At 43.1% G+C, this 12,502-nt stretch overlaps 1 protein-coding gene across 2 annotated transcripts; it reads left to right on the plus strand.

The window, feature by feature from the left end:
- Positions 1–5,294: 5,294 nt before the first annotated feature.
- Positions 5,295–12,043, plus strand: GORASP1 (golgi reassembly stacking protein 1). Of its 2 annotated transcripts, NM_001030963.2 has the most exons (9): positions 5,295–5,437; positions 5,809–5,889; positions 6,691–6,894; positions 7,944–8,030; positions 8,374–8,504; positions 9,049–9,190; positions 9,753–9,897; positions 10,117–10,272; positions 10,506–12,043. In NM_001030963.2, the coding sequence occupies exons 1-9, from the start codon at positions 5,375–5,377 to the stop codon at positions 10,775–10,777; spliced, it is 1,281 nt and encodes a 426-aa protein (NP_001026134.2). In that variant the 5' UTR covers positions 5,295–5,374; the 3' UTR covers positions 10,778–12,043. The 2 variants fall into 2 exon arrangements, with proteins under 2 accessions (NP_001026134.2, XP_025002923.2); XM_025147155.3 differs by lacking the exon at positions 9,049–9,190 and having other exon boundaries at positions 8,374–8,463.
- The last annotated feature ends 459 nt before the right edge of the window (positions 12,044–12,502 follow it).

Consider the following 12,502-nt stretch of genomic DNA (forward strand, 5'->3'; position numbering starts at 1 on the left):
TAACAGCAGAACAAGGGAGAACGGTTTTAAGTTGAAAGAGGGAAGATTTAGGTTGGATGTCAGGGGGAAGTTCTTTACCGGGAGAGTGCTGAGGTGCTGGAATGGGCTGCCCAGAGAGGTTGTGGTTGCCCTGTCCCTGGAGGTGTTCAAGGCCAGGTTGGATGGGGCCCTGGACAGCCTGGTCTAGTAAATGGGGAGGTTGGTGGCCCTGCCCAGCAGGGGGGTTGGAGATTCATGATCCTTGAGGTCCCTTCCAACCCAGGCCATTCTGTGATTCTGTGATGTACATATGAAAACCCTGCCTTAGCATTGTCCTGGAGACAACCATACATTCACAGTCCCTCTTCAAGAGAAGCCCGTCCTTGTCCTCAAATATGTACAAATAGATATGACTGAAGATCTGGACAAATTTACTGTTTGCCACTGAAGTGGATAATCTTATCAGATACACAATTTCTGATCAATTTTACAGGAAATATGTATGGAAGAAGCCAAACGAACGTATTCACACTATGCAATTCTTCTGCCATATCAGACAACTAGTTATACAATGGGGGAAAAATCCTTTACTGTAACGGTACACCCTAGAAGTACCTGTTTTTCTCCAGTGATTGAAAAAAAAGAAACCTATGACTAACACAGTCAGTTTCATACAATCTATCTACACATCTAAGCACACTTGAGAATGATCAGCGCACGTTTCACCTATTAACTCTCGTTTACATAGGAACCTTTAGAAAAGACCAATCCTGCAAGCAAGTCATAATTGCCAGGCACACAAAGGGCTTTGAAAAGTAAGCATTTGAAGTTTACAGTGCAGAATCTGTCAGTCGCGTGTCACATTGTTTTAGTCCCATTATGCTGGAAGATACATTGCATTTCCTTCACAAGGAAAGGTTTTTCCACACACAGTTTTTTCTAAGGCTGTAATTCTTCTAATTCTAACACCAAAATGCCACAACAGTGAAATGCCACATTTCAAGTGATTTAAAACTTTGTAAGGGTCAAAATGTACTGCTAATGGCTTGCTAATTTCCATGTCTCCAGCCTGACATTTTACTTCGCAAAATTAGCTGTATTTTTATCACGTACTGACTTTATTATGAAAGGAAAATCCACTGCTGACAAAGCGTCATGGAGAATACCTCAGGTGTTACTCTTGGCCATTTGTTGATTTAAGTTCTTTACTATGAGAGTGGTGAGGTGCTGGCACAGGCTGCCCAGAGAGGCTGTGGATGCCCCATCCCTGGGGGTGTTCAAGGCCAGGTTGGAGGGGGCCCTGGGCAGCCTGGTCTGGTATTAGATAGGGAGGTTGGTGGCCCTGCCTGTGGCAGGGTGGTTGAAGCCTCATGATCCTTGAGGTGCCTTCCAACCCAAGCCATCCTATGATTCTATCATTGATGATAATTCAGTACCTAATAAACAATTAACAGAACAACATTTAGAGAGTGAGATTTCAAAACACATTCTTGACAATCATTCTCACCCACCAGTTACAGAGCAGCACATCCAAGTACAGGTGGGTTCCCTTTGTACCACATCCTGGATGTGATCAGACAGCCCTCCCTGCATATCTTTGTAAACCCTCTAAATGGAAGGAGGAAGACTGCTCAGAAAGCCTTTCAGTACCAGCCTATTTACCCCTACCATATAATTACATCAAAGTAGCTCCAAAATGACAACCAAATCCAAGCAGACCTGTGGAAAGAGTTTTACCCCCAACAAGGACTTACTTTCCCATTGCAGAAAAAAACAGAAGCATACTTACTTATCAGAAAAGGAGGAAGAGGGTTGGAACAGTGTAGAAATAGACACCAAAAAAACACATTCCTACCCATTAGCTAACAAAAATATTTGTGTAATATAATTCATTTCTCCTTGTTTCCTTTATTTTCCATCTCTAAAACAGCTTTACAATCTATTAGATTAACAACTACTAAAATAAAATTGTCCTCATGCATTAAATGTTGAAAAGTCATGTAGATAGAAAAAGTCAAATGAAAAATGTCTCCTAATTCTTGGCAGACTTTAACACATGCATAGCATTTGCTAGCCTGTAAAATAGATCAGTAAATTGTCCCCTTTTAAAAGTCATATATTTGAAAAATGAACTATTTAGCAGAAAGGAACACTGAGAAATAGCATACAGTTCCTCACTGATATAGAATGTGAATCTTCCATCACCTTTTTCACTCAGAGGGTGGTGACACACTGGAACAGGTTGCCCATGGAGGTTGTGGATGCCCCATCCCTAGAGGCATTCAAGGCCAGGCTGGATGCGGCTCTGGGCAGCCTGGTCTGGTGGTTGGCAACCCTGCACATAATTGGGGGGGTTGAAACTGGATGACCATTGTGGTTCTTTTCAACCCACATCATTCTGTGGTTCTGTGATGCTTAGAGAGAACTTTTGCTCAGTCCTAAATGCTGCTGAGCACTGGGTCTGCAAGTGTTTGGTGCCTCTAAGCATCTTTGTATTCCTCACATGTATTACCTCTGATAGGAGAAACAGCTGCTCGTTAGTGTTTTCTTATAGAGTAGGGAATACTCTCGTGCTGACGTTCTAGAAACACCCATGCAACCAGTCATCATAAATCTTTAGTGTAGAACAGAATCTACTTCAAGAAATAGACATGAAAATAAATCTTGACTTCTCATCATAATACCATAACATGATCATTATGAATTCTGCTATGCAATGCTGATGTTTAATAATTAATGGAGTCTTTAAGCTCTGTTTAAGTAGACAAACTGAACATGCAGTCACTGCATAAGTGTTGAATAAACATGGATTAGATTATCTTTCTAAATGAACGAAAACGTGTTACAAGACTGTGGTCCAGGGCAGATTTGACGTTGCTTTAATCTCAGTGACAGCAGCACTATTTTGATACTATTTTATCTATTAAATTAGAAAAAAAAGCACTTACAACATACCTACATCTCTAGATTTCTTTCCTTCTACAACTTAACTTAGTGAAGACTGAGCCAAGCACAAACAATACTCCCCTCCAGCACTTTCCCAACCCTCGGATGGTTTCAGCTCAGAAAACACCTTTTGCTGCAGTGGTTTCTGTGTACACATTGGCTCTCCCTGGATTTTTCTTTGGTGAACTCGTCCAGTGCTTCCTTGAGGCCAAGTGAACTCTTGGCATCACAGCCTCCTGTGGTAGGGAGCTGCAGAACTCAATGAGCTGTTACATGAAAAATCACCTCCTCCTGCTTACTTTGAACCTGTGCCCTCACAGTTTCAACAGTTCCCTTGTTAGAAAAGGGAACGAGAGCAAACACTCAGCTGCTGACTACTTCCCCTGTGCCACAAACGACTCTGTAGCACATGCTCTCTCCCTCTTCAATTGTTTCTCACCCAAACAAAGAAGTCCTGGCTTGCTTAATCATTCCCCATGTGTGATACCTTCAATTATTATTAATGCTCTTTTTCAATCTTTTCAGTTCTTACTGGTTGGTTTGGGTTTATCTTTAGGAAAAGGCATGTGAAAATTGAATTCATATGGTAATTCGCCAATGTATTCCTTGCTATTCCCTTTTGCTTTTAAAGCAGTTCTCAGTGGATGTGCTTTTTGGTTACTACCAAAATTGCTGAAATGCCTCTTTGTAAACCCCAGGTCCCACTGCAGGCTGTTGCTGAACAGCTCAGAGCCCACCATTTCACACGTGCAATCAGTCGGAGTTTTTCCTGACATGCACACTTCTGTGTTTATCTACATTTCATTATATCTGCGGTTTTATTGCCCACCTAATCTTTCATGATCCAGTTCTGGAATTGCTCCTTATTTTTACTGATCTGAATAATTCCATTGGTACATTTTGTCATTTCACTGCTTATCCCTTTTGCCAGCATCTATTAGAACTACTATTTATTACAGCCAATAGGTGTGCTAACTCGTTTCTGAATTCCTTTAAGGAGCTTCACCTTAAGTGAAGGCAGATCCTCTGACAGGTTTCCTACAAAAAAAAGGCTTGGGGCTGGGATCCTCCTCACTATCTTCCACAGTAAACATAAGTGCCAGTAACTCCATTGACAGTTGGACTAAATGATCTCATAGGTCCTTTCCAACCTTGTGATTCTATGATTCCATTGGGCTTTCTGGATGTGGTCTTATATATACTAAGTAATCCTTTTATACTGGGATCAGAGTCTCTGGCATTTTCTTTTGGTGTTTGAAGAAAGAACGAAGAAACTCTTCCATTACTGAGGAATTACTGAGGCAGAATCAGAGTTCATCCTAAGATAAATGGAGTGGAAGATAAGAAACTTAAGGAAGAAGGGAAATATCAGCACTTCTTAATGATTACCAAGGCTCCATATGCTTTAGTTGGATGGTTGCAGCCAGATGGTTGTTGTCAATGGCTTTGTGTCCAGGTGGTGAGTGGTGTCCACCAGGAGTCCGTCTTGGGATTGATGCTCTTCCATTTCAATGATATAGGCAGTGGCACTGAGCGCACCCTCAGCAGTTTGCTGATGACACCAAGCTGAGTGGTGCCATTCACACAACAGGAAGAAGGAATGTTAACCAGAGGGACCTGTGCAGGCTCGGAAAGCGGGCTCGTGAACCTAATGAGATTCAACAAGGCCAAAGGCAACATGCTGCACTTGGGTCAGGGCAATCCCAGCTGTGAGTACAGACTGGGAGAAGAACCCACTGAGAGCAGCCCTGTGGAGAAGAACTTGGGGTCCTGATGGACGAAAGGCTGCACAGGAGCCAGCAGTGTGAGCCCGCAGCCCAGGAGGCCAACAGCATCCTGGGCTGCATCAACAGAGGGGTGGCAGCGGGGACAGCGAGGGGACTGAGCCCTCTGCTCTGCCCCCGTGGGGCCCCGCATGGAGCGCTGCTGGGGGAGGGATTGGAGCTGTGGGAGCGCGTCCAGAGGAGGGCACGGGGATGCTCAGAGGGCTGGAGAGTCCCTGATGGGAAGGGAGGCTGAGGGAGCTGGAGGTGGTCAGACTGGAGAAGGCTCCGGGGAGACCTCATTGCGGCCTTCCAGTACTCGAGCTTACAGGCAGGAGGGGGAGAGACTTTTTACACGGTCTGTTAGCGACAGGTCAAAAGGGAACGGTTTAAACTAAAAGACGGGAGATTTGGATTGGATGTAGGGGAAATTTTCACTGAGAGGGCGGCGAGGCACTGGAACAGACCGCCCAAAGAAGGACGGACAACCTCGCACGGCTGAGCCGTCCCCCATGGCGGGGCGGGGCGGCAATGGCGGCGGGCGGGAGCGGAGGCGTTGCTATGGGCGGTGCCGCCCGCCTCGCCCCGCTCGGCGCTCCGCTGCTCAGGCCTGCGGGGCCGTCCGTTGAGTTTCGGGCGCCGGGACGATGCTGCTCGGCGCCGCCGCTTGAGCCGCGTTGCCAGGCATGGGGCTGGGCTCGAGCTCCGAGCTCCCAGACGGCGGCGCCGAAGGCTTCCACGTACACGGGGTGAGGCGGCGCGGGGCGGCGGGGGTTGTGGGTGTTGTGGGGGTTATGGCGCCGCGCTGCCTGAGGCAGGCCGGGACCGCGCTGCCTCCGCGGGGAGGAACTCGTGTAAAAATGGTGGTGCTGCACCTGGGGGCTGTGTGTGCTCCGGCATTGAGCAGCGTGGAGGAAAAGCCTCAAGGGGCGCTTGGAAACAAATATATACATATACATGTATTCCACAGTTGTGGACTGCTCCCAGTGTCTGTCGCTTGCTATCTCATTTCTGGTTCGATCAGAAGTAAATATTGACTCAGGTGTAATAATTAACTCCGTGCCGCTTAACATAACCGCAGATCCACGTACAATTAAGTATATATGTGTATGTTTTTCAGGTTCAGGAGAACTCCCCCGCTCAGCAAGGAGGGCTGGAGCCTTTCTTTGACTTCATCATTGCGATAGGACACACCAGGCTGGTGAGTCTCTCTAATAAAACTGTATTTTCTATTCTTTTTTTCCTGGGGTATCATCATTATAAGAGGTAGAAGCCAAAGCTGTCAGAGTAGAGAATGTCACACTGGGCGTTGTCTGTGGTATTAAAAAGGTAAACCAAAACCTGAAGGGTCTTAGCGATGCCTTCAGTCACCCTGGCTTCTTCACAGGTTCACTCTGTGCTTGTGGTGTTATTCATGGGTATTTTCTGCCACAAGGTGAATATCGAGCTGGTGAGTCAGTGGTGAGAGCTCAACATTTGTTTAAGCAAACTTGTTTCAACGTTTGATAAGGCAGGGGAAAGAATCATGGACAGGAAGAAAAGTGCCACGTGGGCCTGTCTGCTTATGGTTTAGGGCTGGTCACACGGTTCCTGTATGGTGAGTTACTGAGGAAGAATTGAGTACATTTTAATGCATTGTTTCAGTTTGGAAGGCTCTCATCTTTGGCCCAAGGATCAGTACTGATCAGCCATGAAGTGCTGCCACTTATTGATGCGACTGTGTAGTTAAGATCTGACATTCCTGACTTACCAGAGGTTAAAAGAAGAGAAAAGTAAGCAATTAAACTGAATGATAGTAGTTACTGTTTTAGAAGATCATGAGCTGACGGCACAGACTGCTTCTGGATAAAAGAAAACTGCACTGCTGGACTGATTGTAAAACATTAAGTCCAATGGCTGTTTTGGTTCTTTGTATTCAGATTCTGACACAAGCATGACATCTGTGTTACAGGTGCAACTAGGGGTAGCATTAACCATATGTATGTCTTTCTGCGCTCTGTAGAATAAAGAAAACAATATGTTGAAAGATCTACTGAAGGCAAATGCTGAAAAAGCAGTGAAACTGGAGGTGTATAACATCAAAACAATGAAGATAAGAGAGGTGGAGGTGGTCCCCAGTAACATGTGGGGAGGACAAGGTCTTCTCGGAGCCAGCGTGAGGTTCTGCAGTTTCCAGGGAGCCAATGAACACGTGTGGCATGTTTTGGTGAGTCAGAATTCCTTGCTTCTCCAACAAGTTGTTGCTGAGCTAAGAACAGAATGTAGATTTCCATTTCAAAGCTTCCTCCAAGACAGCAATATACTATTTTGTTAGTGGAATCTATTCTATCTAAGGGGTAAACATCAAAAAGGTGGTGTATAGAATCACAGAATGGCTTGGGTTGGAAGGGACCCCAAGGATCATCAAGTTCCAACACCCCTGCCACAGGCAAGGCCACCAACCTCCAGTTCTACTGATCAAATTTGAAGCTTTTCATCTGTTTTATGTGTGTGTGTTTTCTGTTGGATGAGGTATGCCATTTAGAAGGATTGCTAATTCATAGTCTGAGGTATTCCAGGAATGTTTTCATAAGGATTTACAGATCCTTATGCATGAGAATGTTGCTGTATGTAGAGTGCAGATGTGGGTGACTGTCTCTTGGTGGCCTGCTGGTGTTCCTATAACCTTGCTTCAAATTATATATTTTTTAAGAGTAGTTGGTATGTAGAAGTACAGTGCTGAGATTACACAGAGGAGAGGAACATGTCCCTCTTCAAATAGCTCAAACTTTCAAGACCAGGTTGTTGACTGTCAGTGTTGCCTGCCTCTGAGAATAAAATGAACCCCAGTCCAACCAGACCGTGCAGACTGCATGGTGGGGAGAAGGGTGTTTTGTCTTGTGTTGAAGAAACAGTACCAAAGCAAAAAATAAAATAAAGGATTCTGGCTCAATTGGTGTTTCTGTTGGCTCAACTTCATTGAAATACACCAAAAAATTGTTTTAAAACCAAGAAGGAGAGCTGAAAGTGTAGAACTTAGGAAAGGCTGAGCTGGTGTTTTCTAATGTCTGATTCTTGAAAGAAGTGCAACTTCTTACCATCTTCAAAACATCTCATTTTCAAATTGGTCCCTGTGTATTGAGTGTGTCTGACACTGCTTGAAGACTTCTGTTTTGTCTTGTAGACCAAATGTTCTTTTCTTCTGTTGTCTTTTGAGTTAGCTTGTAGTAATTTCATCTTCTGAGAGGGCAGGTGACAGCTGCCATTCTTTCACAGGATGTTGAACCTGCATCTCCTGCAGCTGTGGGTGGATTGCAGCCATACACTGACTACATTGTTGGATCTGATCAGATTCTGCAGGAGGTAGGGTTGGTGTTCCTTCACGTAGTATTGTCTTTGTGCCTGCTATGTTTATGTGTTAGGATTTATAACTCTAATTGCATGCACATAGAACGTATGGGGGTGCTTGTTTTGGACTTTGTGAGGTTAACGTTTAAGATGCTTAATGGCTGAGGTAAACTTTACCAGTATTTATTCCTTTATCTATCTATTTAAACCTGGCAAAGGAAAAAAAAATAAAGTGCCCATTAGTGAGTTTTACTCTATCTTTGAGTTTTTAATATGTTGAAGTAAATGCCTCAGATACTGATTTGTTTCTAGTTCCTTGTCTTATGCATTTAATAACTACTATTGTTTCTTTTCTTAGTCAGAAGATTTCTTCTCGCTGATTGAGTCCCATGAGGGAAAGCCGCTGAAGCTGATGGTTTATAACACTGAAGCAGACTCCATTCGAGAGGTAGTTGTGACTCCCAATGGAGCTTGGGGTGGAGAAGGAAGGTACTGATCTGCGGACAGCCACTGGGTGATGACGGGTTATGCACTCACTGTAAATGAGCTCTTGTTAAGAATATTGTCATTGATTACAGCTCGTTGTTTGCACTTTAAGGCTTATTTCCTTCTCACATGTTCATCATTAAAGAAAAGAAATAGCTGAGAAGTATTAGGCATGTTCTGGATCTAATCCTATTTGAGTTGACACTGATGGTAAAACTTCTGCTGACTTTCTTGCTAGCAGATGTGTGAAAGTGTAGCTAGCATTTGAGCATTTGGTGAAGCAAGAACAAAATGCAAATCAGGTCAGATCATGTATTTCATGAACATATAGAAAATAGTTAACCAGAAGCTGAGCTACATCTCCCTAAATATCATTTGCAGAGTATTCCTTCTGCTCTGTCAGTAGCAGAAAGGATTCTTGCAGGTAGCTATTTTCCTGCTCCGGTTTAAGGACTCGCACTCTTTTTGTTTTAGAAGTCAGAATTTAAAAGGCTTCCTAGCTTTGTTAAGGATTTTTTCCAAGTCTTGTTTTACTTCTGTTGTGCAGTTTGGGATGTGGTATTGGATATGGCTATTTGCACAGGATTCCAACGCAGTCAGTAGTATCAAAGAAAAAGCCAGAAAGCAAACCACCTTCGCCCTTACCAGAAGCTGGAACTCCTGTACCATCTACTAATGGTTACACAGAGGTATGTAGGAAGTAAGATCACACATCCTATGGAATTTCACAATTTTCTGCTTGTTTTAAGATTCATAATACAGTATTTTTGAGCACAGCAGAAGTAAGAGTTGATGATGCCAAGCAGATGGCAGAAATGATAGCTTGAGAGAGAAATAGCCTTTATTGCCGCAGAATTCCATCTGGTATCTTTCTGTATTCATCAGTGTAGTTGGGTATTTGGGTGCAATAATGAGTATTCCACTTATTCTTTCACTGGTATTGGCTGAAATGCATTTTTGACATGAAGATCCTTGCTTCCTGTTCAGAGGATGTGACAACTGTCTGTATCAGTGACCAGGAAATAAAATACACCTACAAGAATTAAGTGTCAGCTGTTCAAAGAACGTGTTGCCTTTGAAAGAATATGTGGTAACCAGTCATAAACAGTGACTTGATCATCAGTTTCAGCATCAACAAATTCTCTCTGAATTGCTGGACTTAGAGACCAAGGTAGAACACTGTCTCATGGGAAGGCTGATTTCAGGTGATACTTGCAGCATGAAAGGATGTGTTTTACTGTGTTATTCCAGGCTCCGTTATTGGCACCTACTTCTCAAAGTGACAGCTCTGAAGTAGTTATGAGCCTGGATCATTCCACAGGCCAAGAAACAAGTGGGTATTCACCAGAAAGCTCACTTTCTCCTCCTCCTCCTCTCCAGAGAGTTATGGATCCAGGTATGTTTTCTTGCATGCTTTTTCCAACCTACTCCCTTTCAAAAGAAAGAGGACATTTAAATAAACCAAAAAGGTCTAAACAAGTTTGAGAATTAAATACAAGACCACGAGCAGTGGTGTATAGAGTTGAATAAATTTCAGTCTGCACATAGCATGTCTCTGTTTTGAAGCTGAGATTTTGTGTTAATCTGAAAGTGTCAAAATGCTTTCTTTCTTCAGGGTTTCTTGACATGTCAGGTATTTCACTTCCTGAGCTCACCGACTTAACAAACGTGTCCAGCGTTTCTTCCTCTGCCTCCTTCAGCATGCCAGCAGCAGGCTCTTTTGTAGGCACTGAAAAGCTCATGTCAAACAGTGACCCTTCTGCTTATTTTGGTAAGTGTACTCAGGGTTTCCAGGCCTCTGAGCTACCACAGCATCAGATTTTACTGAGTTTTGCAGAGCTGAGTAAATGCAGCTCGTGTATTTGGCAGCTGTGAATCTGTGTGCTGTGCCTGTAAGAGGCATGCCATTGAAACTGATTTTCTAGGCACCATAACCAGAGGCACTGAATGGGAGTTGGTGTGTGTTTGGTTCTTTGTTTTGTGAAATACTTCTTAATTTCCCAGAGAACACCACAGCTTCGGGCCCTGAAGACGTAATGAAGAACCCTGAAGGCTCAGGCAGGCAGCCAGAGTTGGACCACCTTCTGCCTACAACATCTTTACCTTCTTTTACTCTTCCTAATGAAATTTCTTCAAAAACAGCACTAGAAACTGATCCCCAAAACCAAGAAACTGTACTCATAAACAGTTTTGAGAGCTCATTAGCTCAATTGAAACCTGATGATGAAGCAGCACGTGAACAGAAAGGGGAAGAAGCTGCACAAGGCCATGAGTGATAAGGATGCTGCTTCTGTTTACAGATGACAGTATGCTGTAAAATGAGTTTGGAGTATTTTTCTGATCTTGAAAGAATTACATCTGTTCTATTTTGTTAGTGTAGACAACACTATAAAAAAAAACATATCCAGATGAAATCCATATTTTATTGTCTTCTGCAATCATTGTTCAACAGATTGGTCTGCATTCAAACTTTGAATGCCATCCAAAGTCACCAAATGGAAGGCAAAATGAATGCAGAAACCAGTTGGAGAATGGTCTTGAATGGTATCAAATGTCTGAGTTTCCGTAGTGACAAGGGAATAGCTTTTCCTCTACTTTTCTATTTGCTGTTTTCATACAAACCATTAAGACATGGGGGTACAACGTGGTGCAGCAGCATATATTGCTTTTTGTAGCTTTATTTTTTTTAATCTTGTTTGCACCTGTTTTCAAATAGCTTCTGAAGGTGGGGTACATGGTGAATAGCAAATCTGAAATGAGCAATGAAAAACATGAGGGTGTTTTTATACCTCTCAGGGCAGTGATTTGTCATGGAATTTTACTTCTGATTGGGAATACCTTCACTGTAGTTGGTACAGTTAATGTGGTGAAAATCCCTCAACTAATGAAGGGAATTGGGAACCTATGGGTAAAATTTGTTCTTTATATTGCATAGTCATTGTTAGTTTAAAACACAGTTTTGATGTAAAACAAGGCAGACCTGCCTGCAGTAGAGGTTGGAGCTTAGTGATCCTTGAGGTCCCTTCCAACCAAAGCCATTCTATGATTCTGTTATATGGTTCTATGAAGTCAGAAGGGTTAGAATACTTTCTTCCTGCTTAGAAGACAAATGGATTACGCCTTAAGTACAGGTAGCAGAATTAAAAGATTTGAAATCCAGTCTGCTGGATGGCCTCCTAATACTGACCTGACCTTCTTTCTACTGCTGCTAAAATAAATTCCTTCTTTTATTCCCTTAACTGACTGCTAGAAAAGAAAACATCTGAACACTAAAACTTTATAATAATGTCATTTAAGTAATTTAAGCTACGAGTAACTTCCTGAGCCTGGTAACTGAAGGCACATAGGTGATCTGTTTGGTATTTCTTACTGTTTGTTTAGGACTGCTTCCAGCATTGCACCTTTACCAACACTGTTTTAAATCTTATAGCGATATGTTTAAGTGATGCTGTACCCTAAGCACCTTTTCAAAGCTTCAGTGGAGGAAGTGTCAAAACTACATTGGAAATGCTACAGGAATAAAGAGCTTAATGCTTACAGCAGTCTGTGTCCAGTCTGCTTCATCATAAGTGGATCTTGGGAATGGGAGGAGTTGGCATGAAGACTTGAGCCCAAGGAACAATGGTCTGATAGAGCAGTTTGGAAAAACCTACTATGGTCTATTCTTCTAACAGATAGTGCTAAGCGAACTTTAACCTTTAATTCTCAATTCCTGATCTCTCACCAACTTGGAGATTAAGTCTCAAGATGCCTGAATCTACGGTACAAGAGCAGAGATGATAACATTCAAGCAGGCACTGATGGGTTCGAGTTAGGTGTTACAGCTACTGCAGGGTTCTGAATTTCACCTCAGCTGGTAGCATGGATTCCAGCAGGAACTTTCACCTCCACTGCCTTTCACTGTTTTGAAGCGAGAGCAGCTACAAGTTGCTAATTACATTTAATTGATGGTACCATCCTCTTATTTCCTGGACACCGCCACCACCATTCAAACATCCTTT

Source organism: Gallus gallus, chromosome 2 (assembly GCF_016699485.2).
Source record: "Gallus gallus isolate bGalGal1 chromosome 2, bGalGal1.mat.broiler.GRCg7b, whole genome shotgun sequence".
Lineage (NCBI taxonomy): Eukaryota > Metazoa > Chordata > Aves > Galliformes > Phasianidae > Gallus > Gallus gallus.

Excerpts from the sequence above, each read along its gene's own strand:
- GORASP1 (NM_001030963.2), top strand. The coding sequence starts at position 5,375 with ATGGGGCTGGGCTCGAGCTCCGAGCTCCCAGACGGCGGCGCCGAAGGC. Across the intron at positions 6,895-7,943 it reads AACACGTGTGGCATGTTTTG|GATGTTGAACCTGCATCTCC; the intron begins GTGAGTCAGAAT and ends ATTCTTTCACAG. Across the intron at positions 9,898-10,116 it reads CCAGAGAGTTATGGATCCAG|GGTTTCTTGACATGTCAGGT; the intron begins GTATGTTTTCTT and ends TTCTTTCTTCAG.